This window comes from Tachysurus fulvidraco, chromosome 5 (genome assembly GCF_022655615.1).
Source record: "Tachysurus fulvidraco isolate hzauxx_2018 chromosome 5, HZAU_PFXX_2.0, whole genome shotgun sequence".
Lineage (NCBI taxonomy): Eukaryota > Metazoa > Chordata > Actinopteri > Siluriformes > Bagridae > Tachysurus > Tachysurus fulvidraco.
The window spans coordinates 27537824-27565064 of NC_062522.1; the positions used below are offsets into that span (position 1 = coordinate 27537824).

At 39.3% G+C, this 27241-nt stretch overlaps 2 protein-coding genes across 2 annotated transcripts; one reads left to right on the forward strand and one right to left on the reverse strand.

Annotated features, from left to right (window-relative positions):
* The first annotated feature begins 2585 nt into the window (after nucleotides 1-2585).
* desmb (desmin b) lies at nucleotides 2586-7866 on the forward strand. The gene is made up of 9 exons (XM_027133378.2): nucleotides 2586-3245; nucleotides 3992-4052; nucleotides 4183-4278; nucleotides 4594-4755; nucleotides 5530-5655; nucleotides 5736-5956; nucleotides 6270-6313; nucleotides 6631-6719; nucleotides 7413-7866. Exons 1-9 carry the CDS (start codon nucleotides 2665-2667, stop codon nucleotides 7452-7454), a joined length of 1422 nt encoding a protein of 473 aa, XP_026989179.1. The 5' UTR covers nucleotides 2586-2664; the 3' UTR covers nucleotides 7455-7866.
* tmem198b (transmembrane protein 198b) lies at nucleotides 7830-26739 on the reverse strand. The gene is made up of 5 exons (XM_027133383.2): nucleotides 26067-26739; nucleotides 14222-14511; nucleotides 11849-12430; nucleotides 10229-10428; nucleotides 7830-9504 (listed from the first exon to the last, which is right to left on the reverse strand). Exons 2-5 carry the CDS (start codon nucleotides 14388-14390, stop codon nucleotides 9352-9354), a joined length of 1104 nt encoding a protein of 367 aa, XP_026989184.1. The 5' UTR covers nucleotides 14391-14511; nucleotides 26067-26739; the 3' UTR covers nucleotides 7830-9351.
* Nucleotides 26740-27241: the final 502 nt, after the last annotated feature.

The following is a 27241-nucleotide window of genomic DNA, read 5'->3' on the forward strand; positions in this document are numbered from 1 at the left end:
AAATTTATTAAAATATGTTTTTTTTCTTTAGTATTAATGTCAAAGCCATTGAAATAATTTAATAAATGCCTTCTGGCCAATCGAGAATTCTACAGCGTTATGATATAAATGTTTATAAAGAATACCAGAACAGTATGATTTTAATTTCAGGGAGCATGCTGAACATTTATGCGTGACTTCATCTAATGATGGAATGTCGATGGGGTAAAAGTGCAGAAAATGCTGTCACTACAGTCTGTCTACAAGCCTATAAAAATAGATAAATAGTTTATTCTTAATTACAGGAGCTAGTATAACCCTGTTGTAAACAGCATGTTGCTCATGACATGGCCACTTTAATAAAGCAGTCTGCAGTAGATTAGGATGTGAAAGTTTGTTTGCACTCTGTTGCCTGGCTGCAATAGAATATTTAGAAACATGACCTCTCTTACACACACACGCATGCACGCATAACCCCCCTCCCCAGCATTCACTTAGTAGATAAGGTTAACAACAGAGAGCTAATTTATTAATTTATTTATTTTACTTTTTTAAATATTTGAATTTGCATGCTGTTGCCTGGCTGCATTAGACTACTGGAAACATGATTTAGATACTTAGAATCTCTCTCTTTCTCTCAAGAATCTCTCTTGCTGGTTTCAAGGAAACATACCTGCTGTATGGTGCACAATTTAACAACGTATGAAAATGCACAAAATAAGCTGCATGACTGGATGACTGGATGTGCTGTGTGACATCTTAACTGCCCTCACTAGATAAAAGTTAATTAGATATTAAGTTAGAGAATAAATCTAAATCAAATCATACATGATAGCTTCCTGTCTTAATTTTGTTTGAGGTTATGTCATTGTTAATGTCAACCTGCCCCCCCAAAAAACTATGCTCACAAGCTGTTTCTGTTCACTTCACTCCCCAGGATGTAACAGGGTTGTTGAAGGGATGTTATTTTTCTATTCAGGTCTGTCTATAGATCTGTACATAAATCTGTATTTGAAATCATTCACTAATTTAACAGATTGCATATATAGTACTCGTTTTTTTATAATATAAAGCATTTCTGACTTTATAAATCTGTTAAGTTAATCATATAGACAGAAATGTCAAAAGTTTCATTAATGTTGCTTTCTGGAATGTGACTAGGTCCAGCATGTGCTTGCAGACTTATTGTCGGTTATTGTACAGTAACTGATTTATTATTAGCTAAGGTGTGTTGTGGCTTGTTTGAAAGTTAGCATACGTACATAGTTACAATTTAAGGTTATGTGCATGCAGCCTGGTTTTTAAGTATGAATATTTAGTATGAAAATTAATTCTGAACGGTTTACTTCACTGATGTACATCAAATTTTAAGAATTTTAACACTGAAAAATGCAGCAAGCCTGTTATGTTTCTCACAGGGACCTCCTCTATTACTGTGGAAGTTCTACAGCTCTACCTTATATAGAGGTGAGCGCAGAAGTAAGAGATTGGAGGGAAGGGGGGTGAGAGAAAGTTTGAGGGAGGGAAAGACAGAAAGCCAGTTTACATCCTCTGTCACCTCTGATCGCTGTCTCTGCCTGAAGACTTCCAGAAATGTAATTCCAATGTGCTATCCCTGAATGCCTATAAATAGACTATTCTTGTGGTGAACTAGTCCTATTGGCTGGTCCAACTTTACATGATCATTACACTAGACCTGGCAATGGCATTAAATTTGGATTAAATGCATTGTCTCCTGGGTTGCATGACTTGCTTTGAATACCCAAGCATGAGTTTTGAACTGCTGCTAGTATCTTACTTGACCTCATTTGTGTCTAGCGTTGTTGCACATCTTTGCTCCCATTCAGGTGAGGTCATCAAACATAGATGCATCATGACTAATGACATCATTTGTGGCGCCCTGTGTTTACAATAGCTGAAGCTGTGGAGCATGAATCTCGCTCATCTAGGATACACGCATCACACTCCTTTTCAGCCTCATGCCTTTCCTTTTTAAGGCAGAGTCGAACAGACCTCACCATCAGCCTTGTGTAGTGTAGTATTCAGTAGCTCTGCCTTAACAATGCAAGAACGAGGCTGTCAAAGATGCAACTGGTGCATCTACAGGCTGTGATGTCAGAACATCAGAATAGCATGATGTGGGATGTTGATGTTCTTGCAGCTGACAAACAGTGGTTTGTCACATGAAATTGTGTAATCCTTTTAAGGGAATGAGAAACACTTGGAGATAAGAGCTGGCAATCTGAATGATACAATTCTGTCTAATAGATTAAGAATTACTAAGAAATTATAAAATGATTCATCTTGGGCTCTTATGATGCATCTTTTTTGCTCACTTTGATGGTGAATCTCAAACCTAAACCAATCACACACAATCAGATGGTTACATACCCGACAAGCTATAAAAAACAAGAAAAACAGTGTACACAAAACAAATTAAAGCATTGAAGTGAGAGAAGAAATAAATAGATAGGTTTAGACTGGAGAAAGGAAAAATGAGAGAAAAGATTGAAAGCTATGGGATGGGAGGGGGTGAGATGGGACTGTCTAAAAGACTGTAGGGCGGGGATCCACAATGAGGGCCTGACTCCTACAAATAGCCACAGCTGTTGATCGTCCCCTCACTCCTGTCCTCTTTCCTCTCTTATTTTGTGTAAGTGTGTGTGGCTACTCCATCCTTCCAAAATGAGCCGCGCCTCTTACGCCTCCTCCCAATCCTCCTCATACCGCCGTGCCTTCGGTGGACCCACCAGCTTCACCACAGCCCCCATTAACCGCTCCTCTATGCTTGGCCGTGGCTCAGGGGGCTCAAAAGTCAGCTCACGGGTCTACGAGGTCACCAAAACATCAACTTCATCGCCACCAGGCTATAGCAGTTACCGCACATCTTCCTATGGCATCCCTGCTCTGTCAACAGGCATCTCTCGCTCTTATGGAGGCATGGGTGAGACATTGGACTTCAGCCTGGCTGATGCCCTCAACCAGGAGTTCCTGCAAACGCGCACCAATGAGAAGGTTGAACTGCAGCACCTGAACGACCGTTTCGCCAGCTACATTGAGAAGGTGCGCTTTCTTGAGCAGCAGAACCAGGTTTTGACGGTGGAAGTGGAGCGACTGCGGGGCCGAGAGCCAACACGTATTGCTGACCTCTATGAGGAAGAAATGAGGGAGCTGAGGCGCCAGATAGAGGTTGTGACCAATCAGAGGTCCCGAGTTGAAGTGGAGCGAGACAACCTGGCTGATGACTTACAGAAACTCAAACTCAGGTGAGAAATAGTCTTTAAACCCACTTCATTACAGAAGATAAAATAGGTATATTAGAATAGATAGATCAACTGATCGATTCTGTTAGAGCAGACAAAGAGGATATGAATGAAGAGCATCACATTACGTGTTTGACTGACGCTTTCTCTACCACTCAGATAATGACAACAGTCAAGTCAATGAAATCTGTTTTTAGCAGAGCCAGAGACTCAGAGAGGTCAGAAAAGTCATAAGCTTATCGAAACTTGGTTATTTTTGTCTGAAAATGGTCATATGAATGCCCCCAGTGGTGAGGTCTGTGTCAGAAAACATTTATATTCATAAGGCCTTGAGCTTCTGCTGTTTTATTTGACAGTTCTGTTTGGTGAGAGGCAAGAGCAGCTAACAGAGGACCTGCTTGCACTGTTATGTGTGAAAAAGGAATTGTAGATCTCTTAGCGTAGGTGTAGGTATTCGTTTTCTTAGGCAAATTGTGTTTGCTCTTGATTTTCTTTCTTCAATATAATACAGCACACTACTTAGCTGGCTTAAGGTCTGTTTTATTAAAGGCAGTTGTTGACATACAGTAGAGTTTATTGCCAGTCTTTTTTTCCTATTCAGGACTAAATACTGTATCAAGATCTTTTCCCCCACTTCCAGTTGGATGGGGTAATCTGTGCATGTTGTGAGACAGCAACAAGACTCCTCTTGCTATATAAGGAAAAGAAGGAAGTGGCTTTTAAAATCTGTGTATTGTCTCTGACTGCAGGCTTCAGGAGGAGATTGCACAGAAAGAGGAGGCAGAGAACAACCTTGCAGCATTCAGAGCTGTAAGTCTGGCTCACAAACACTCATTGAATAACTTCAATCGTTAGTATTGTTAGTACAGTGTATATTGTATAACATAAATATGAGATTATTTATTCAGTGAAAATGACATTGAATGTTCTAAAAAATCAGGATGTGGATGCAGCCACCCTTGCCCGTCTAGACCTGGAGAGACGCATCGAAACTCTGCAAGAGGAAATCGCCTTCCTCAAGAGGATCCACGAGGAGGTCAGATCAATCTAGGCATAGACACACAAACACATATAGGTGTTTATTAGAACACAGAAAAAATGTTGCTCTATAATGGCTACAATTAGACAAATGAGCCAACTAGCCAGACCTTTAAAATATGACTGTGCTTTCATACTGGATGTCATTCTGAATATGTGGCTGTTCATGGAAATTGCAGTGCAACTTTAATGAGCAGTCTATTTGTATATAAGAAGTAATAAATGTAGATATGCAAAAAAAAAAAAGTGTGTGTGCGCTCACGATGCCACCGAGCTTTTTAACACAGTCATCTCTTTAATACTCTTCATTTAGGAGATTCGTGAGCTGCAGGCTCAGATGCAAGAGACTCAGGTGCAGATACAGATGGATATGTCCAAGCCTGATCTGACTGGTGCTCTGAGAGACATTCGTTCTCAGTATGAGTCCATCGCCGCCAAGAACATTGCAGAGGCTGAAGACTGGTACAAGTCCAAGGTAAGGCAAAGTAAAGAACAAAATGAAAATTTGAATCATTTATCTCAGATAATTGTAATATAAACAATTGTCAAAACAGATCTGTTTACAGATGTTAAGAGACAATTGTGCATAAAAACCACAGGAGATCAGCAGTTTCTGAAATACTTAAACCAACCAGTCTGGGAGCCAACAACTATGCCCAGATACATTTCTTCCCACTACCTGGTGTTTGACGTGAGCTGAAGCTCTAGGCCCATATCTGCATGCATTGTGTTATGCATTGCCCTACTGCCAAATTATAAGATGATTGCAAACTACAGTATATGAATGTACAGGTTTACAGGTGTTCCTGTTATCCTTCCTGGTGAGTGTATAATGAAATGTTACATGTTGATTCATGAATCATATTAGTATTGGGAGTTTGATTCCAGACTCCTAGTTCACCCAGTTCTTCAGGGTTTCCTCTCTCAGTCCATAGGCATACATTTTGGGATGAGCGGCATTTCTAAATTGGCTGTAGTGTGTGAATGTGTGTGAGTGTGTGTGCAATTGTGCCCTGAGTGGGTTGATACCCAGTCCAGGGTGTGTCCTACCTTGTGCGCCGAGTCCAATGGGAAAGACTCCAGGCTCCCTGTGACCCTATGTAGGATTTGCATTACACAGTACGGATGGAAATAATAGCTATCAAATCCTGAGCATGTTAAATTACATGGAAAAACTCCTTATTTAGAACAATAAAGTACAAACAAATTTCACCCACTAATAAACATAAATGAATGTTTTAACCTCCAGGTGTCAGACTTGAACCAAGCAGTATCCAAGAACAACGAAGCCCTGAAGCAGGCCAAGCTGGAGACCATGGAGTACCGACACCAGATTCAGTCCTACACCTGTGAGATTGACTCACTGAAGGGCACGGTACGTTTATTAAATGGCTCATTAATAACATCCACAACACCGTTGCATTGGTAAATGTCACTGCTGTTTCTGTTCAACAGAACGAGTCCCTGATGAGGCAGATGCAAGACATGGAGGACCGACACGGACATGAGGCTGCTGGCTTTCAGGACACAATTACTCGACTGGAAGCTGAGATCGCTAACATGAAGGATGAAATGGCACGACACCTGCGTGAATACCAGGACCTGCTCAATGTTAAGATGGCTCTGGATGTAGAGATTGCCACCTACAGGAAGCTGCTGGAGGGAGAAGAGAGCAGGTAGGAGCCGGGGCTGTCTGAAAGCAGGTTCTTCTTATAGATCTAATATCCTTGAAAAGGTGTTGAAAAAGATTTCAGGCAATTCAATAACACCAAGAAAGTAGACTCAATATAAAAAGCTTTTGCAGTCAGTACATCAAAATAAACATGGAAATATGTATTTTATATATTGTTTTATTATAATGGTCACCATGACCCTCTTTAAGTTTGTAGTCATACAATGTAATGAGCTCTTATTATTTTATATTGATAAATTTTATACATTGTACTGTAACAATTTCTGTTTTCAAAATCTCTGAAATTCCTCCAACAGGATTACACTGCCCATGCAGGCCTACTCCACGATTAGCTATAGAGGTAAGAGGAAAAAACAGGAAGAACTGAAAACTAAAAATTGTTCATCTGGAGCAACTTTTGTCTATTGTGATATGAGCAAACAAAAAAAAGTGAGCTCAAGAGGACGAAACGTGCGTTAGGGATGGCAGCTAAAATGTCTGTACAGATATAATATTTGCAATGAATGTTAATGTTTTAACATTTAATGTTTCATTGACTGTAGAGAGTAGAGTAAAACATAACACATTTGTGAGTTATTACAAAATTTGTATGCAGACAAAAATGGTATCAAAAGAAAATGATCATGCTTATTGTTGCGATATTTGTCTGTTACACAGAGACCAGCCCAGAGCACCAACAACGAGCTTCTGAAATGCATTCAAAAAAGACAGTGCTAATCAAAACTATCGAGACCCGTGATGGCGAGGTACAACACACATGCACACACACACACTCACCGTTTACTTGATTAGGAACACCTGCACATTCATGTAGTTGATCAGGACTTTATGCATTTCATGGCTGCCACATTACTGGCTGATTAGAGAACTGCACAAATGTGTATACACAACCTCTCTGCCAAACATGCTCCTGTAAAGACACTGTCATACAACATGTCTCAACTTCTCAGAAGAATAGAATCATGATTTTTCCTTCAACGCAAACACACTCGACACTTACACACACTACTACGGCTTACTCACAGCAGCAGTGCAGCTTCACTCTTACTTCCACATTATACCAGAGAAATACAGGAAGAGTGTGTACTTCTCCAGCATACTCTTATGACTGAAAATTCCTAGAAATTCACCCGTCAGTGTGTATGAAAAGTTATGATACAAAGTCCAGGTGATATGCAGTTCATTTTTTTAACAAAATCTAACAGAATTTGTTAGACATGGTTGTGTGTTCAGATCCCACCGCTGAGCTTTTGTTTAAAGCCCTTAAACCTTGCTTAGCTCATTATATGTGCATAATGACTGAAATTAATAGAAAATGTACGCTATTTGGAACCTTATAAGTATTTTTTACACATTTTTGCATTGCGTGATGGATTTTTTTTTTCAAAGGCATGGGTTCATATGTTCATGTCCCTGCACTTCTTTTTGTCACTTTATAGGTGGTGAGTGAATCTACACAGCACCAGCAGGACATCATGTAGAGCTTCAACTAAGGAGCTGAACCAAGAGGTTTCAATAAAACCATATAGTCCAGCCTTATATCCTGTGCTTTTTTTCATTACTCCAAACACAGCTTATTTGAAAATTGAGCACTGCTTCCAAATAGAGAGAAAAGAAAAGATCTTTAACTTTTTGCTTTTTTGGAAATTTAAAAGAAAAAAGCTAATTGAATCTACACTAAAGATCCTTTTGTATTCATGCAAAGCCAAACCATAAGAGAGGAACTTGGGAAGAAGAAAGGGCAAAGGTGAAAACAAAGGGAGGGGCTTATATGTAGGTGATAAAGAGAGCAAGAGAGGACAGGAGGAAGGGCAAATGATGAGGAATTAACTAGCAGCCATGACATGTATGATGAGGAAATCAGAATAAAGAAAATATGCATCAAGCACTCTACTCTTTGTGTGTGCATGTGTTAAGTATGCAAATAAAGAACTACCCAATAAAAACATATCACAACCCACATGTTGGAATCACATACTTTATCATAATATCCAGGTTCATACAAATACATGCTTTATAATAAGAAGAATAACATTAGATTGTAAGGTGCATGTCCTGATGAAAATCTTTCTCTCAGTTCTTTGTGACTAAACTCTGCAGTCAGAGGGTAAATGGTCTGTAAGCATGTCTCAGATGCAAATAAATAAGCAATCAAATAAATACTCATCTATATGCCCATCATTCTATTAATAAAGAAAAGAAAGCAAATCAGTTTACAATTCAGTCAAATAAATAGAAAAGGCAAATAAAACAGTAAATGTGCATTCTAGTGCATTCTATGTACAAAACAGAAGTGCAGCGACTTGACTGAAACACTGAAACATACAGCTAGGAGAACAGAATTAAAAAGAAAGAAAGACAAAAAAAAAGAAGACCTTATCAAATGTCTTATCAAACACACAGATCATTTTTGATCACAGATCACAATTGAGTAATCCTGTTTTGTTCTTGAGGACACCACAGATGTTAGTTGATGGCATCAGCGTCATCACTACACTTTAGGACAACACAGCAAAAGCACAGGAATGAGTGACAGGATTTCACAGGAAAGAGAGCCGCTGATGCCAGGCGACTCTGGGTGGAAGTCCAAAAAACAACAACGAAAAATAACTCCGTCTTTCTTTCTTTCAAATCCACCAGCTGGTGCTAGTGTCACTAGGTCTAGTTCCATCTGTTTCAGCAGTTCGCAGTGTTCTAGCCGTCCCTGAGTTTCGCTTTTTTCAAATTGCACTCAGACTGCACCAGAGATTCTGCTGTAATATGGCTATTTCCCCTGCAGCCTCGTTAAAGCCAAGGAGCAGATTCTCCTGAGACAGCCTCCCACTGGAGCCTAAAGGCAATCCCCCTCCTGCACAGCTATTTGGTACAGTTCAAGAGAAAATAAATGTAAAAATATGACAATGGAGATGTAAATGGTAGAATCCACAGATTTGCAATGAGAAGAAGGATCTTTATATTACAAGATTCAGCACCAAGAGAGAATTTCCTCACTGCAATAATGTACGACAGATGGGAAATATTTAAGGGGGGGCACTGCGCTGCTTTATCACATTGACATAAAGTAATAAAACAAATAAAACAATAAAGTGTGATGAACCAGGCCTCGATTTCCTCTTTTACAGATGTTTTTTTAAGTGTGCCGTGGCTCAGGCACATGTTCAGCAGGAGTGTGCATATGCGTGAATGAGTGTGCATATGGATTTGTGTATGGATTTGTGTAGAAGTATTGAATACACTCTTTAAGCAATCATGCTCATGCCTGTAGCTCCCCCAATCCATACACACACTGTCAATACAGTTTGTACAACTGTGTATACACAGGTCAGGTCATGGACAGCACCAGGACAGTGAGATGAGATGGTGTAACCATGTGTGAGGTCACACTCGAGGATTAGGTACAGCACCAGAGGTGAGGGGGACAGTTGAGCCACAGTCGTAGTCCATGTCCACGGCAGTGTGTGCACCAGAGAGCCGGGCACCAGGATACGCACACCCTTCCCCTTGCCGCTCTCGGAAACTCTGGATGTAGCTCTGAAACACATTTTGCCTCATATTAAATGTATATAAAATATTAGGAATAAAAAACTGATCTTGGAAGAAATTAGCAGAAAAGACAGTTTTCAGGCTTTTCAAATCTCAGAAGTGACAGGATTGGTTACTACACAGTTCCAAGTCACAAGAGTGGTAGATGTTAAATGTGAATACCAAATCACATACTTGTGCATTATTCTATGCCATTGTGTAGTATACATACAGTACATTAGGTTGAGGATGTGTTGACACTGAAAATTCTAGAAAAACTGCAGTTCAAGCCCCTTGAAAAACTGTTCAGGTTGGGCAAAGGCATTCTGGTAGACAAGACATCTTTCAAATGTTCTTTGTTTGCGTAATATGCATTAAATATACAACATATTCTGCTGAAGCTTGCAGCATCACATTAAGTGCACTTAACATCATTTGCCACTGTCTGAGAAATGGCTTATACTGTACTTCTGGGTTTGTAAATAGCTGTTAGTGTTCCATTTGAGAAGTCACTAGCCTTCTAAAATCCATATACTAGACAGTAGAGACTAATCTTGGAAGTGCATAGAGTATATTACCTCATTTGGGACACAACTTGCATGTTTTGCAAGCACTATTTGGTTTAACTGTCCTCTAACACTTCACCAGTGACAGTATGATAATTGTGCATGAGTACCGATAACCGTGTGTGTTTGTTTGTGCATGTGTTTGTGTACATGTGCTTGTTTCTTACCGGAGAGAGGACGTCTCCATCATAGCGGCGGACGGGCTGGGGTTTCCTGCGGTACGGCGGCTCTGGATGCATGGCTTTGCCTGAGTGCGTATGGTGTTGAGACTGCTGCTTCCTCCTCTTCTTCCTGCTGCACTCTCTCCTCTCCTCCTTCTGTCGGATCCGCATGAGCTGCACTCGCCGCTGCTGACGGCTTATCATCACTGACACATGGAAAATATGCGGTGAAGACAGACCACAGGGTTTAACTTGCACATATAGTGTGACTTCATTTTATCATTTACTAGTAAACTAAAAATAAGTACACACACACGCTAAATAAAGTTTTGTTTCAGTGGTTACGATGTGTTGAACGTGAATTACAACACACACACATTTAGAGATCCCTGCTGGAGATGTGTTTCAGAGCACACTGACAGACCGAGCCATCTGCCACACTGCCCACACATACACACACTCCAATACACTCATTCACCCAGACAGCCTCAATCAGGCATTCTTAAAAATGCACACACACAGACACACACAAAAGAATACAGAAACACTTAATTACAATTAATTGGAAAGACAGCTGTAATGCACAAACAAGCACAAATCATCTTTTGTTATAAAAAAAAAAAAAAAGCAATTCATTTCATCAGGCAAGAAGGATGAACGCATGCTTCTTTTGCTCACATGCTGCTTTTGTGGAAAACACATTAAGAGCTGATAATGATGCTGAGTTCTATAGATAGCTGGTTGTCCTGGCAGACATGTACCCTCAAGCTTGTGGGAGAATCAATGTGGACTTCAATATTTTATGACCATTTGCTGCATGTTTCAAATTTGCTTATGCCAGTATAAAATGAATGTCTGTATGCTGTCTGTTCTGTGCATACTATACTAATATTAAATAGGAAACCCTTATTCACTCAGACCAGCCTCAGTTCTTCAGGAGGTGTTGGAGGCATTGCTTTGAAACACTGATCCGTGTTGACATCAGCGTGTGATGTTGTTGCTGCTGATTTACCAGCTGTACAGTCATGCTGTGAATCTCCTGCTCTACTGCATCCCAAAGGTGCACTATTAGATTTAAAGATCTGGTAAGGCCAAAGAAATACACCGATCTCACTGTCATGTTCACGGAAGCAGTCTGAGATGATGTGTGCTTTTAGTCATACTGCATTATCATGCTGGAAGATGCTGTTATAAGATGACTCAGTGTGGACAATGTGTGGTAAGAAAACACTCCACACACCATTACACCCCACCATCAGCCGGAACTTTACACACAAGGCAGGTTGGGTCCAAGGATTCATGCTCTTTTCAAAACATGGTATAAGGTTTTGCAGAAATCACAAATACAATGCATTAAGGAAAGTGAACTTCCGGTAGTTGGCATGTTTTTTTTAAACCCTAGGGCAAAATTCCAGAATCTAAAAAAATGCAAACATGCCAAATGCTCTACAAACATGTATTCCTAAGTTTTTTTTAACCAATTTTTTTCCTAATACTGCTAATTGCATTTGGGGTAGCTAAAATATATTAATACCACTGTTTATGTGAACTGTAGGACTTTAGCCCTTGTTTGTATTTGTATACCCCCAAAATTTTTTTTCTTGTTCCAGTTCTCATTATCCTCACCTTTAGTGTGCGAGTATCCTTCAGCTGTCACCCGCCACTGCACGAATGCTCCCAGCAAGGCAAGGGCAGGCCATGCTCCAAGCACGGCCCACGTCACCCAACACTGAGAGCGTGCCGGTACAGCCTTCACTCGCTCGTAGATGTAGCGCACCAACCCAAACAGCTCCACAAAGTAATCAGCCGCCACAGCAATGACTGCGGCTCCGAATGCTGCTGTAGAAAGAGTGGTAAAGAAGCGCTGCCACTGCAATGTGAGAACAGCAAACAGCATTCCCAGGCCTAGCAGCACCCCGAGAGGCACCCACACTGAGCGTGGTGGTGCTGACGACAACTCCTCCATGCCCACCAGTGTGCCAATTCCTGCCAACAGCCCCAGAAGCAGACCCACCATGAAGAGACCAACACTGCGCACCAGCATGGTGACCAGACCACACAGGGTCCCGATGCCCAGCCCGATGCCTGCGCTTGCCTCAGCACTAAGCTGTGTGTCCAGCACTCGCTCCTTGTAACACAGCAGGAAGACCACCACTGAGCCAAACATCAGGCCTGTCAAGAAGAGCACGGCCTTGAAACAGCGGTAGCCTGTGAGAGAGACAGTTTAAATGATTAGTTCACTTAACTATTAGTGCTGTAATGTCTATACCTCAGGCTAAATTATGAGCTAAAATAATATTAAATATAATTATGACCTGACACCATTGTCACCTTAAACGAAAGACCTAATTGAGTCACACAAAATGAGAGGACGGGACGGTTCTAATACGAACATCTATCTGCTGTGCTGACTTCACAGTTCAAAAATGGCTCAGTAGTGTGATCTTGTGACTCTTCAGATCTCATTAGCATGTCAACGCTTTCATCACACAACCATCTTTATGCAACTAAGAGACAGACTGAGCTTTATCTCTACAGAAACAAAAGGATACTACACTGTGGCCTTTCATGGGCAAACAGAGGCTGGGGTAAAAATGGTACTGTGCATGAATCTTGGTTAAGATTTATGGAGAACTCTGTTTGGGCCTTCGGTCTTCGCAGAATGCTGATTAGCTGAACAGAAATAATTAGAAAAGTTTGGCTCAGCGAGAACAGTAACATAATCACTGAAATGACTATACAAAGATTATAAAAATAATCATAATTAAACTGCCATCTTCCATGGAGCAAAAGTAGCTTACGGTAATTAAAAAAAGAAGAGTTCCTTGCATATACATTTTTATATCTGGTGTCTTGGTACATACAATGAAGTGAGCCAACTGTTTATTTACCATGAACATAATTAGACAGTGAGAGCAACAAATTCTATTTTTAATATTATTACTAAAGAAAACTTTTTTGGAGAAAAACAAATGTCACTCAAGGCTTTTTGTACCAACAAGATAGCCATTGACCAAATGCATAGGTGACCATTATTTATGTAATCACACAGTTGACATACTGTACCACACATTTCTCGTGCGTTCATGACGGAAAGATCGTATTGAAGTGGAATGCACATGAACAGCACAACAAGCTCCTGATTACGAATGAAAAACTTCATGAGCTCCAGGTTTTCGAGTTGAAAATGCATTCATAGGCTGGAATCATTTGGTCTGAAGATGGGTTGCACTATAGTAGGATTATTGTGGCTTCATAAATTGATCAAACACAGGGAAAAAACACACCTGATGTGCGTTCTTTTTTTTTATTTCCCGGAAGAGAAAATACACCTCCATCTTTGTCTGACCACAGTGACTAGAAGGCATCTCATATTGTAATTAAGACTTCCCAACTCTTAAATATGAACTTCCCTGGTGGACGTGAAGTTTATAAAGTTCAGAACACAGCATTTGGGTTTTGAATTAGCCTAAATGAACTAGATCTCTTTGTCCCTCTCTATATCCATCCATGTTTCCAGCTATCTATCTATCAATTTCCCCATCCATTATCTAGCAACTTTTCCTATTCATGTTTATCTATCCTATTTCTATATCTATCCATTCCATTCATCCAACCACCCATCCATCCATCCATCCATCCATCCATCCATCAATCCCTTCCTTATCTTATGCCCATCAATATTTTCATCTGTCCATCAGCGATCAACACTGAATTTTGAATTCTTAAATAATGGTATATCTGCATATTTTTAACCACTGTCATTTTTAACATCTGAGTGAATAATAACTGACTACTAGATCTGCTACTGCAATAAAATCCACACTGATTAAACTTGGAAACCGTAATTTTGATTTACTCTGTTGACTGTGTTGACGTTTTAGTAGCAAATCTTTGTATATCATTTAAAATTGTCTTTGTGGTACAGAAAAAAGTTTTAAGCTCAAGTTAATTGACAGTAATCAGCAAATATATAAAAAACACGGTTGTCACACGTACCAAAGAAGCAGTAGATGATGCCGAATAGGCAACACATGGAGCAGATCACGGAGGGAACCACTTCATACTGGTGATCCGTACCAAAATCGCAAGTATCCAGTGGCTCAGGACCAACTTCTTGTGGAGGCAGAGCCAGTTTGAAGGCCAACGTCTGCAGAGTGGACGTCATGGTGACCGAGGTGTGACGGGTGAAAAGAACCACAAATAGCAGGATCCACGGAGGGGAATGGATCAGGGAAGGGACGGGAGGCTTTGAGATTAAGGAACACCTCCTGTCCACATAGATCTACCTGGAAATAAAAAGCAAAAATAACATGAGGATAAATAATATGTGCAGCAGTGACACACCAGATAGTCTGTCTCAGAGCTTCCCTCCTTTCAGTCTTTCCTAACACGCTCTTAAGGATCATGAGACCTCATTCAAGAAGAGAGGTGCGGATATCCTGCTGTTCCGTCCCCCCAAATTGCCAATTCTGCATGTTCAAACATGATGTAATCATCTCTTCATCCTCTCATAGATCAGTGAGAGCCTCCAAGCAGATTGGTGTGACACTACATAAAGAGTGAGTCAGCCCAGAAATATAAATCAAACTCAAGACATTGTGAGTTTTCAATGCATCATGCCTTGCTATATTGTGTTAAAAAAGAACAGGCAGTACAATCCTTTCTGCATTAACTGTTATTACCAGGCTCTAATACTTTAGGCACTGTCAACTACATTTCATAATTAGCTTATTCAAGTTAGTGTCTGTTGTGAATTTACCACTGACTGCAAAACTAAGAACAAAGTTTTGTTACAAACTCTCAGTTATGTATGTTTGTCAACTCATCCATGGTTCTCCTGTGTGTCTATCTGTCCATCCATCCAATTTCCTTTTTAATCCTAACTTACAGGCTTACTATTTATCTATTCATGTCATTTTCTATTTCTACATTTTCTATTTCTATTTTCACCTTCTATTTCCTTCTCCTGTAATTTAATTTCCCAGCATTTTCCTTCTCTTTTTTTTATCCCATCACTATGTTAAATACATTTATATCTATACCCTCCATCTCTATATCCATCTTTCCACCTATTCCACCTGTATATATCCATATATCCATGATTTATATATATATTTATATATATATATATATATATATATATATATATATATATATATATATATGGTCCTTCTCTGTTTCCTTGTTTTTGCTCGTCTCTCTAAACATGCCTGAACATAACTATCTCTCCTATGGAGATTATAGTATTGTATCACTGGTCTATTGGGGCAGACCAGTGGAATTACTTATTGTTGCTCTCCAAAGCACAGTGTTGCAGTTTGATCCTCAGTGCTGTAGCACATCCTTTACATTCAATAGCCCAATGATAACAATCTCCAACTTCCTGTCTATTGCCATAACAACCACACAGCACTGTCCTCGCTGCTTGAAGTGACCAATGAGAGGGTAGTCTAACCTCCCATAGCAACAGCCTGACAGCCAATCCGAAGGGTGCCATCTCCCTGTGGTTTGTGTGTCTCGTTTTGGTGTTTCCGACTAACACTCGGGAAGGGAGACAAAAGCAATGCTGTGATTCACCAGCATACATACACCTACATTGAAAGAGTCACACTCATAAATCCTCACATGTTCATGGTTTGTTCTAGTTTGTCATCACCTGGTCACTCCGTCTGGTGTTCTGCAACATGAAAATTGCCAAGGAAGAAATATAAATGTTTATGTGTGACAGTATAAATTCCACTAAAATTTGAATATACTTGCCCTGTTCTGATGCCTTTCTATCTGTCTGGCTGTTATAATAAATTTCTTCTTATCAAAAAAGTCCACTCGTTAAGTGGACAGTAAAGAAGACAACAAGGAAATTTACAGGGTCTGGAACTTCCTACTGAAATTTTAAGGGTGGTCTCATGAATATGTTTGATGGGGATCAAAAAAAAAGGTCCATTTATTCTGTCTTTGTCCTTCAGCTGTTTCCTGTTCGGGGTTGACACAGCAGATCATCCAATCTGCATTTGTGGTCTTGGCACAGGTTTTACACCGGTGTTAACCCCTCTCTGACTGGACTGACTCGAACCCTAGATATAAATAGATAAGGTTTATATTTAATACAAGATACAAACAGTCTGGTGTTCATAATACAGAAGTGTATGGAATTATGTACTGTTATTTTAAACAGGAAGAACAATTAGCAGTAGTGTTAAATATCAAATGATTGTAGTTTCACTCAAATCTGTTCAGGTTTAGGAAAAGAGATACAATTCAGACTGAGGCTGTTTCATTGCGAGGATGTGTTTCTAGGCATCAAGGCATCACATTTTTTCCAGCTTATTTCTTCATGACTCAAAGTGTGCTTTGGGTGGATTTAACTCCAGTGATCCATCACAGCCAAGTGCAAAGCAAATCATGAACAAGTGGAGGTCATGAAAAAGGTGGTACAGTACACCGAAACATGGTGTGTATTGTAGATTTTCCCTTGTGCATCAAACGAGGTTTAGGTATCATTGACAGAGTAATTATTGCGTCACACCTGACCCTGTATCCAAATTAGACACTGTAACCAAATCAGACCCTAACAGTGCAGAACCCATTGTCACTCTCACACACACAGAGACACACACAGAGAGATACACACAGAGACACACACACAGAGACACGCAGACAGACACACACTCACACCATTTTATATAAGAACATGAATACATTTAAAAAGTTGCAAGCCACTTACTATCTCTTTTAACCAAGTTTGATTTTGAGACATTTTCTGTACTATCAAAGAGTAACCCTTACCTCTGAGGTAAGAACTAAGGGAGTATGACATAGATCTTGTTTATTTCTTTACTTATTTAAATGTATTTCCCAGATTTTTAAGCAGAAATGCGTAGACATTCACAGGCACAGAAACACAGATCAATAAGGCTGAAAGCAAAAGCAGTGAAGATTAAGTGGATTTTGGTTCAGCTTTTGCTCCATTTACACCCCCTAACTTTCAGAAATCGATGAGTTAGTCTACAATTGCTATGGTCTATAAGAGATTTCTCTCAAACACAGTCTAGTTCTCCAGCTTTTTTCCCTCGCTTCGGACACTTTTTCCTCTAAGTATCCCTTTACCATCAGATTCATGTCCATTTATTCTTCACTGTCAGTTCTTCTGCATCTATGAGCTTACCAGACCACTAAATGCAACACGTGTCAGTAAACAAGGCTACATTCATTCAGAAAAAAAGTCAAAGTGAAGAAAATCTTTACAGCGCTGCTCGTGTGTGCTTTTCAGTCATCTTTGATGTGTGACATGTGCGCCATTTGCGCAGGGTGTGATGTACATTGTGCAATCTGGGCCACCTGCTCCACCCCAGCAAGCTGTTTCCTCCTACCAGGCTATCTGTGGGTTCTTCACACTCATGACTGCCTTACTCATACTCCCTCAGCATGAACAGGCCATGAAATAAACCACCTACAGTACAGAACGTCTTTCTGAGTTATGTGTTGGCTCAGATCATAACAGGGTGGGTTTTTATGTTTGTCAGCATGCATGGTCGTGTCTGGAAAGAGGTCAATTTCCTGACTAATTTGGCTGTAAAGTGAGCAGAGAGTGTGTGTCATAGTGTATTGTTCCGGCCTATGGCATTACCTCAGTCCAATATCAAAGAGTTTATCTAATGATTTATGTGTATTTTTACATATACTCCTAGGGGGGAAAAGAAAATCCACAACTGAAAAATGGACCTGACTTAGTAAAATAGCACTGATTTTCCTAGCAAAAAACACCTCAGTTTAAATGTCAGTGAAGAAAAGGAATGAAAATACAGCATTCAGTGGATGTTAAAGACAAGTTTATAGACTTCATAACCAAGGAATAAGCTGTTAAATTATTACTAAACACCCCAGCACTGCTAGACCTATAGTGAGGAAGTAAAAGCTGCATCAAACCACCCAAGCACTACCTAGATAACAAAACAAGATACAGACAGGAGAAGGAAGCCGTACTGAGCCCAACAGACACTCTAAAGGAGTTACAGAGTACAGGGGCAGGTGAACCATTCAAGAGCTCTACAGTACATGCTTGAGGACTGGGATTGTGAGATCCTGGGATGGTGGCTAGAATTAAAAACTATTTCTTAAGAAAAGCCGTATAAAAGCACAAAAGTGACCCAGTGAAGATGTGATTTTTTTTAGGTGTGATGACACCAACAGCGAGATACTGTATTTGGGCAAGTTTCAAAGCAATATGTGTGGTGCAAACTATCACAGACCTCAATTAACACCTTCTTTTCAGTGAAACATTGTGGTGGCATCGTCATACTCTGGAGATGATTCACAGCATAAAATAGCATCTTAGCAAGTTTAAAAATATTGAATATAGTCAAATGTATTTAGTATTTCCTATTACAAGATTACAACATACCAAATATAATTTATTAAAACTTAGTGACAAAGTTTACCTTTATATAAATATATATGGTGCAGCGATAACAAATGGAAGTGAAAACAGTAAAGTGCATTTAATCCATGACAGAGAACACACAGCTTCTTCTTCATCTTGTATGATATAATGCATATATACAAACCCTGTCCCTGCAGAAAGGAATGTGGGATGCTAGTTCATAGAACAGCAACTTGTGACTTATAAGTCTAAAACAAGCAAAAAAAAGGATTGACTATGTCTTAAATAAAACTTAAATCCACACCAAAATTTTAAACAAATTATTATTTAGAAATTTATTTGTGCTGATTTTCTCTCCTGCTCTTTCTGTCACCCTGTGACTGTTTTATTTTATTTTATACATTTTATCTTTTTAAATGGACGCCAACTTCAACAGGTTCAGAACAGTAAAGGTTAGCAAATTTTCCTTTCATGACATCAGAACATCTTTTCCGTTCCAAACACTCTTAAAATAGCCAAATGTGGCGTGATGAAGCTAGTCTCTTCATCTGTCCTACTGTGAACAGCAGAATTTGCTACTCTGTGTGTAAGTGTGTGTGGGCAAACTAGAAACACTGCCAAGCAGAAGAATCCCTGGTGGTGAAGAGGTGGGTGGAAAATCTGTGTGGGATAAAAATGGACTAAGAACATGAATGAAAGCGAGAGAGAGAGAGAGAGAGAGAGAGAGAGAGAGAGAGAGAGAGAGAGAGAGAGAGAGAGAGAGAGAGAGAGAGAGAGAGAGAGAGAGAAAATAAAAAAATATTAAATCTAAGAGAAAATAATAGGAATTCTTGAATCTAAAAGGATTTTTTTTTAATGTTAATGACTAGATGGAAAGAATCAGAGGGCTTTAGCTTATGCAACTGCTTCATATGCATCCATCATTACTCATCTATAAAATGTCTGACTGTCTCTTTCCTATTTGCCAACAGGGCTAATCAGAACATACAGGGCTTATACAGAGATGACATTTTAAACATGCACTTTCACATCGTCAGGGATTTACTGAGTCATTAGGAACAGTTTGTTCACTGCCTTTAATGGCTCTAAATCTTCTGCACTACTGAGGATACTGCGATTATGTTTAGAACTTGGCTCTACAATCGCAGTCTAGCCTTGCTCAACTTTTCTCAGCGTTTGATATTTAGCTGACTGCTTTGGGAACAAATGGTGTAGATTTCAAAAAGTAGATAAACATGTCGCTTGTGAAGTATTTAAATTTAACTAATAATTAAAAAATTTGGTTTAGTGGTTAGCACATTTGCCTCGTACCTATGGGGTGGGTGGTGTGGGGATGTTGATTCCTGCCACTGCCCTGTGTGCACAGAAGTTGCATATTCTCCTCATGTTTTGAGGGTTTCCTCTGAGTATTCTGGTTTCTTCCCCCAGTCCAGAGACATGATTTGTTGGCAGGTTGTGGTAAATTTAGAGATGCCAGTGTGTGAATGTGTGTGTGATTGTGCCCCAAGTTTGTGCACCAAATCCGGTGTGCTAGACTCTGGGCTGCACAAAAACCTGTGTACAAAAAAGTGGGACAGAAAAAAAATAAATAGATAGATGGATGGATGTACTGTGATCCATTGACATATCTGCATGTCAGCAGCTAATGCAGTTACAATGGAGTCAACAATCACTTACATCATAATAATGACATAACAGTCAGGTTTTGCTTTTAGCATCTAAGAGCTAAAGAGAATCAGCTTCTTTTCTCAGTGTCATGTTAATGAAAAGTTCACCATTGAAGTAGTGGAGGTAGCAAAAAGAATGAAGAACAAAGTCCCAGAAAGCAGTACAACCACACAGATCAGAGGCTAAACTTGGATATTTAACGAACCAATGAGATGGCATGATGGCAATATATAAGCATAAAGATTATAACTTCGGAACCTTATTTGCTTGAGCAGAGTGTACAGAGTTGAGAGAGCTGGACAAACCAAATTTTGATACACAACATTTGAAACCTGTGAATTACTGTGATAATGGAGCCTTTTTGGGTGAGCATGCATGAAGGCAATAGTGGTGGAGGCCATTCTCTTTGGCTGTTGCTGCATTTGTACTGTGTTTAATTAAAAAAAAGTTGACGTGTTGAATACTTTCCCGCTTTTTTACTTGTCTTTGCTGGGAGTACCACTAAAAAAGCACTAAAAACTACTTGAGTATTTTGAAACAATACTAGAATCTCAGTGTGACAGATGTGTTGAATTGACTAGTAAATGATAAATAGATGATTAAAGGGTTTCAGATCTGATAGGGCAGCTGGGAATTTCTCCTGACATGACTTGAACGGCAAAGAGGCTTTACTGAGATTACAAGAGATTTTGTACAAGACTGAGCTCAGACCAGGTGCTGATCACCAACACTCGCTTCCACAAACAAACATCATCTGCTCTGATCACTGACAACTAATAATATAAGTGAGGAACAATAAACAACTTTAACTAGTTCATGTAATAATTTTTATGTTGGATAACGTGAATGACTACTAGGCCTAATTTTACTATGTCTATGTATTTTACATATAATATTAGCGTTAATGATGGGCTTCATTTAGGAATTCTTTAATAAAGTTGTGTATCAATGTTTGTACTTTGTGTAAACAGTGTATTCTAATGCTGTGATCACACATTCAGTGATTTTATCTGTACAAGTTACTAGTTGCTGTACTATGAACCAGTTACCTTACAAAACCTTTATAGAAATATGTTTAATATAACGTACGAATACCTTTTCCCTAATTATGTTTCCAAACAGCTTTGAATAGGTACATTTTTGTTCATATTTACAGGGACAAAGGTGAATAACATTACTTGTAAAGAGTCTGGAGCAGATGTAGAAGAAGAAGCTAAAGCCTTTATATGGCACGTACGACTCTACAGCCATTCTTTTTTTCACTTGTTAGGAAATTGGAGACAAAGCATAGGATCAACCATGGCACAGCGAACCCAGAAGCAGAGAGGGTTAAGGACCTTGCACAAGAGCCCAACAGCGGCAGCTTGGCCTACTGTTTAGTAACCCAGAGCTTTACCTCAACCACTTACACCAATTCAACCCCCGAGCCTTAAGACACCACTACCCTTCAAAAACAAAAGATTTCAGGTGATTAATATAAGTATGTATACTGTTTCACAAAATTTTATTGTATACAATTATAATAAAATATTGCAATACAGGTTCAGGACTAAATGGTGGGTAACAATACAGCATGCATTTAGACACACCCAGGAGTTTCTTTAAGACACTGATAAATGAGGCCCAACCTCAGAATATGGCAGCATGAATCATTAAAAAAAACTTAATTATCCAGGTCAATTGTTTTTTTTTTTTACTGTCTGCATTCTGAAACAGAAAGCCCTGTAGTGCTGTTCCCATCCTGAACGTACTGTAGGGTTTTAAGTGCTAAAGTTAGCACATGATTTCAGCACTGCAGTCTCAGCTCTAGTGAATATGTGTGTTCAGATAACAAGATTCTGCAGTATCTGTGGCTTACGCTGTGGGCAGCAGAAGGGTGGATTAATGGCATTATGATCTATCTCTGTCTTTCACCCACTTACGCTCAGACTAACTTGTAACCCTACCTTTATTGAGGTTTTTCCACTGAACTGCACTGGAGCTAATATAGTGTAGTTTCAAGAATGTTGCACGTTTGTATTTTTAAAATAAAGTACCAAAAATATACTTGCTCTCTTGCTTACTTTATATCTCTCCCAAATTGTTGCATGCACTTCACTGGCTTTGTGGAACTTATCAGTTCTTCCTCATCTCTTCAGACCCATTTCCCTGTTTAGCTTTAAGTGCTTTAGTGAGCCTTTAGCTTACAGCCATTATTACATAAGTTTGAAATTGCAAAAAGTTTTCCACCCAACACCTCCACATCTCTCTCTCTCTCTCTCTCTCTCTCTCTCTCTCTCTCTCTCTCTCTCTCTCTCTATCACACACACACACACACACACACACACACACACACACACACACACACACACACACACACACACACACACACACACACACACACACACATAGACAGACACTCACAAACCTAAACAAATCTGAACCAGTCTCTTGGATAACCTCATGGCAGGTGACAGAGTTGAAGATTAGATGTTCTTTCACACAACACGTTTGTGACCTTTTCTAAAAGCATAAGTCGGTTTCTGGAGCACTGTGTGGACACCTGGAGGGATTAAAGTGATCCAGGCTTTATGTATGTGTATCATCTACCTTTGTGTAAGCTGTGAAGCCAGCTGGGACTGTGGCATCGGTGAAGTGGGTGGGGGAATAAAAAAGTCTCCATCATTAGCGAAAATTAGCAAAGACTTCTGAGAGATCTGTTTAGGAGATGTCATAGAGGATCTGGAACATTACGAGCTTTTTGTGCTTTAGCTTCAGGCTTGGGAATTATCTGAAAAATGTAGCATCAATGTAAACTAGTTACATTGTGAAATCTCATGAGGATGATGGCACTGATGAAAACTTCTATCTATAGTATTAAATTTAGGCCTTAGTTCATGCATTGTAAACGACCAGAGTCACTCTCTAAGTACACTCTCTAATCAGGCCAGATTTACGAAAACTATTTATGTTAATGTTATTTCGTTAAATCCGGTGTAACTTGATGAACACATGTGAATTAAATCAAATAAATGAGCCCCTTTTTTAAGTAAGTTGTTCCTTTCAGTCACAAGTGTGCATTTAGTTTACTTTGCTCACCAGTCCACAAAAACTGACTTTCTATAAGACAATCATTTTAATTTCACTGCACAAATGCAATCTGATTACAGTTTGCAGCTCGATTTCATCTTGATTTAACCAGATGCCACAACGTGTGACACCTTGCTGAATTTTATATAACTGTGTTATATTTTTCTTTCAGTTTAAGTAGATCGATCTCACTCACTGACCTCTAACGCTCTGATCAGCAAGTGTTTTAGTGACCCTCTGTGCTCTGATTTGACCCTTTAATTCAATCCACTAACTGAGCACATTAATCAATTGGAGCCGATCACACGTCAAAACTGAAGAGAAACACAAAACACTATCTATCTATAAATCAATCTATCTATCTAGGACAGATCTATGTATCTGGCCAAGGATCTTGTTAGTAAAGAAAGACATGATTTCAATCAAAGAGATGTTGGGCTACTTCGGCAGAGTGGTGAGACATGTGTTGGATTGTACATTTGGAGCAGGATAGTTAAATTTTGCCTGTGGGCATGATTAGTACTGGGCTTGATGTGGTTGAAGGGTGCCATGTACTAACAGCAGCCATTCATCACGAGCATGGAGTCTGGCCAAACTCCAAAGTGTGCAGCGTGAGTGTGTGCAACCAGTCAGGCAGCCCACCAGCTGCCCGCTTCCTGACCAAAAACAAAATAAAAAACACTAAGAAGACATATCTACACCCATGTAGATTATGTAAGGTATACATCTCTGTAAAGTGGTTACCACACTGAAGATTATTTTTAAAAAAAAGTAAAGAATTTTATTCCAACTATTGCAAGTTTTAACTACTATTTATTGTTCAAGTTATGATTTTACCCTTTTTGTAGTTACTTTTAATGTGCTACAGAACTAGTACTCTTTAGCACTTATGATGTTTTAGCTGTTCCCTAACCAGACTCAGGGGAGAGAATAAATAAATAAATAAATAAAATGTATACCATAAATTCGATTTAAATTATAGTGGTTGAATTCTCGACTTCAATTGGTCAGAAGGTGTTGAATAGTTTTGAATAAGAGTATAACAAGTTGTTTTATTTATCAAATGTGTAGCGCTGAGCGCTTACTTTATCTTACACCTACATCAAATCACATTTGAGAATCAGAGAGATCAAAGGAATTCGTCTGCTGCACCGATGGTGACATAATCTTTCTGTTTGTTTTTCATGCTTCTCACGGTTTGCGTGTTTCAACAGGCTCCTTCGTAAGCCTGGAGCCTTTGTAAGCCGTTCGGATTGTTTTGGAATCATCAAAAAAGGGGAACATGCCATGCAACTGCAATTGTATGTGAGAAGATAGTTAGTCAGGATGAGGAAGACTGGATCCCTAAGGATATTACAAACAACACTTTACTAATTTCATGGTTAGGGTAAAAAGCCTTTTTTTTTTAAGTTGTCATAGATAATTAGTGCAAGCTCACATTGAAAACATGTGAAAACATTAATTAATAAATTTATTTTAAGACACCTTCTAAAAATATTTTTCAACAAAAACATGTCTCAATTATTAGCAGCCCTATATTGAGTAATTGGTATATTTACTAATTTAGTGAAAAAGATGAATATAGATCATGGAAGCTGAGACTATTTCTCAGTACATAATCTCCCCTGTGAATCAGTTTCACTTTAGCTCCCATGTTTTCACCAAGGTAAGTTAGAAGATCCAACCATGACCTATGTGTATCCTCCCGGAAGAAGTAGTCAGATTTTCATTTAAAATCTCCTTCTACTTCATTACGTCCATGACACAATGCACCATAAAATGGTCCCCATGGCCTTTTTATAGGAAACAGCCCCATTACACAGGTCATCCACCATTTTTAAAAGTGAGGACTCCAGGTGCTTACATTTGTGGCTGGATGAAAAAGTCTTTTTTTTCTGTCACAATTTCTATAGCTATTGCCTGATATATTTCATTTTCATTTCATTTGTGATTTCTTTAATTTCCCCCAAGTTTATAAAATTTAATACATTTCTAGGAGTGCCAAAAATTACGTTTCATGTAGCTACATAAAAGTATACTTAAAAGTTACTCTCCTTAATTTCTCTCATATTTACTCAGAGAGATTCACAAAGGTAGACTTTACCTTTAACAACTGTAAAAAATATTTTAACTTTATGGCATGCATGAGGTCTGTCAATGCATAAAGCACTTACAGCAATTCAGAAAATAACATTTTAATCATATATGACAAACATATATGACAAAAAATTGCATGTCTAGGAAATATAACACAAACACACACAGGGTTGTTCTACAAGTTTCAATGCTCTGTTACATAAAGGGTGCTAAACTGTAACTTTCATTGTAGATGGACATGCACATAGCTGCATTCCGTATTAGATGTATACATTCTATGTAATGCACGTATATAGTCACTTGGCTTTCAGACAGTAACACTATTGGTCTTTGTCCCCGCACATAAGCGGACGTCAGGACTTATTGTTAAGCACAGGTATGCGCTCTACCTTTTGACCGGAAGTCTTCTCCCACATGCGCTTGACATATGAAGCTTGACGCTTTAAAGAATTTTTTTTTTTAATCAAATGACAACCTTATCACCACTCCAGTGCCACTGGTTTAACAGCATTTAATAATACACATTAATATAATATATTCCGAGAAGACTCCCGGACATGGATGTCAGCATGCACACAGTGTACATTTGGAGTAATGTGAAACACATAATGTAGGCTAATCACTCACCCTGGTATGGAATAAACATCCTCCTGCGCTTCCCTTCGCTCGGCCTGTGTTCTTCGTTGCGGCTTTGCGCAACCGGCAAATTCCGCATCATTTCTGACGAGCCTCGCCTTTCCAATCCTACTCCTCAGTTATGTCAGTAAGCGCTGATGATGAATGATAAAATTATAGATCAATGGCTTAATCACTTCTTTCTCACTATCCGCCTTTTCCACTTTGTCACTCTCCGCTCCAGTTCGACAGCGCATTTACAGCACCGGAGCAGTCGACAGCGCATTTACAGCACCGGAGCAGTCGACAGCGCATTTACAGCACCGGAGCAGTCGACAGCGCATTTACAGCACCGGAGCAGTTGCGGGTTTACAGCCAGTGTGCATACTACACACTTAAACTGACTTCATAGTCTGAAAAAGGGAACTCTATTAGTTAAATAACCCTCAAGACTAATAATATATTCTCACTTCTGTGGTCCCCTGCACACATAACTATCCTCTTTACCTAGCTGGTTTGGAGCGTACCATTTCACTCAAACGCACGGGGGGCACTGAGAGATGTAGGGCAGTGCCAGGCACTAGGCTACTGACAGATTGTGTGTTAACGTAATCGACTAGGGCAATTATTCAGAAGTACATTATGAACTGGCATTGGAATTACATTGCTAATGATTCGAATCTGCTAAGGTTAGACCACTTACACAATGGTTGTAACGACCTTCGCTAATCATGACCTAGTATATAGGAAGGACGTGTAGACTGACGTCACTTTTTAAGTTATTCGGTGTGATGAACAGTACCGTGCTTTTCAAGTAGATGGATTCGTTTGCAAAATAGTCTATACTAAATGGGCTTTACTGGAAAAGTTTGGCAGCCAATAAAACATTATAAACGTCAATGATGAATAGGAAGAGGTCTGTCTGTTGCATGAAAACTTTGGTAGTGAATTAAGACCTGAGGACAGACTTCTGACAATCAGGGATGATCAAGCCCCTAATAAAATAAGTAAAATATAGTACTCAAAAATCGAGTAAGATTACCAGGACCTACCTAAAGCTTCTGATGTTTCTTATTTTTTTAAAGGGGGTAATTTAGTGTGTTTTACAATTATGAGGGGAATTACAGTTGTTAGCATCCCAGGAGACATCTGTATCAGGTTCTTGGGGAGGAGTCACTAGTGGTTGA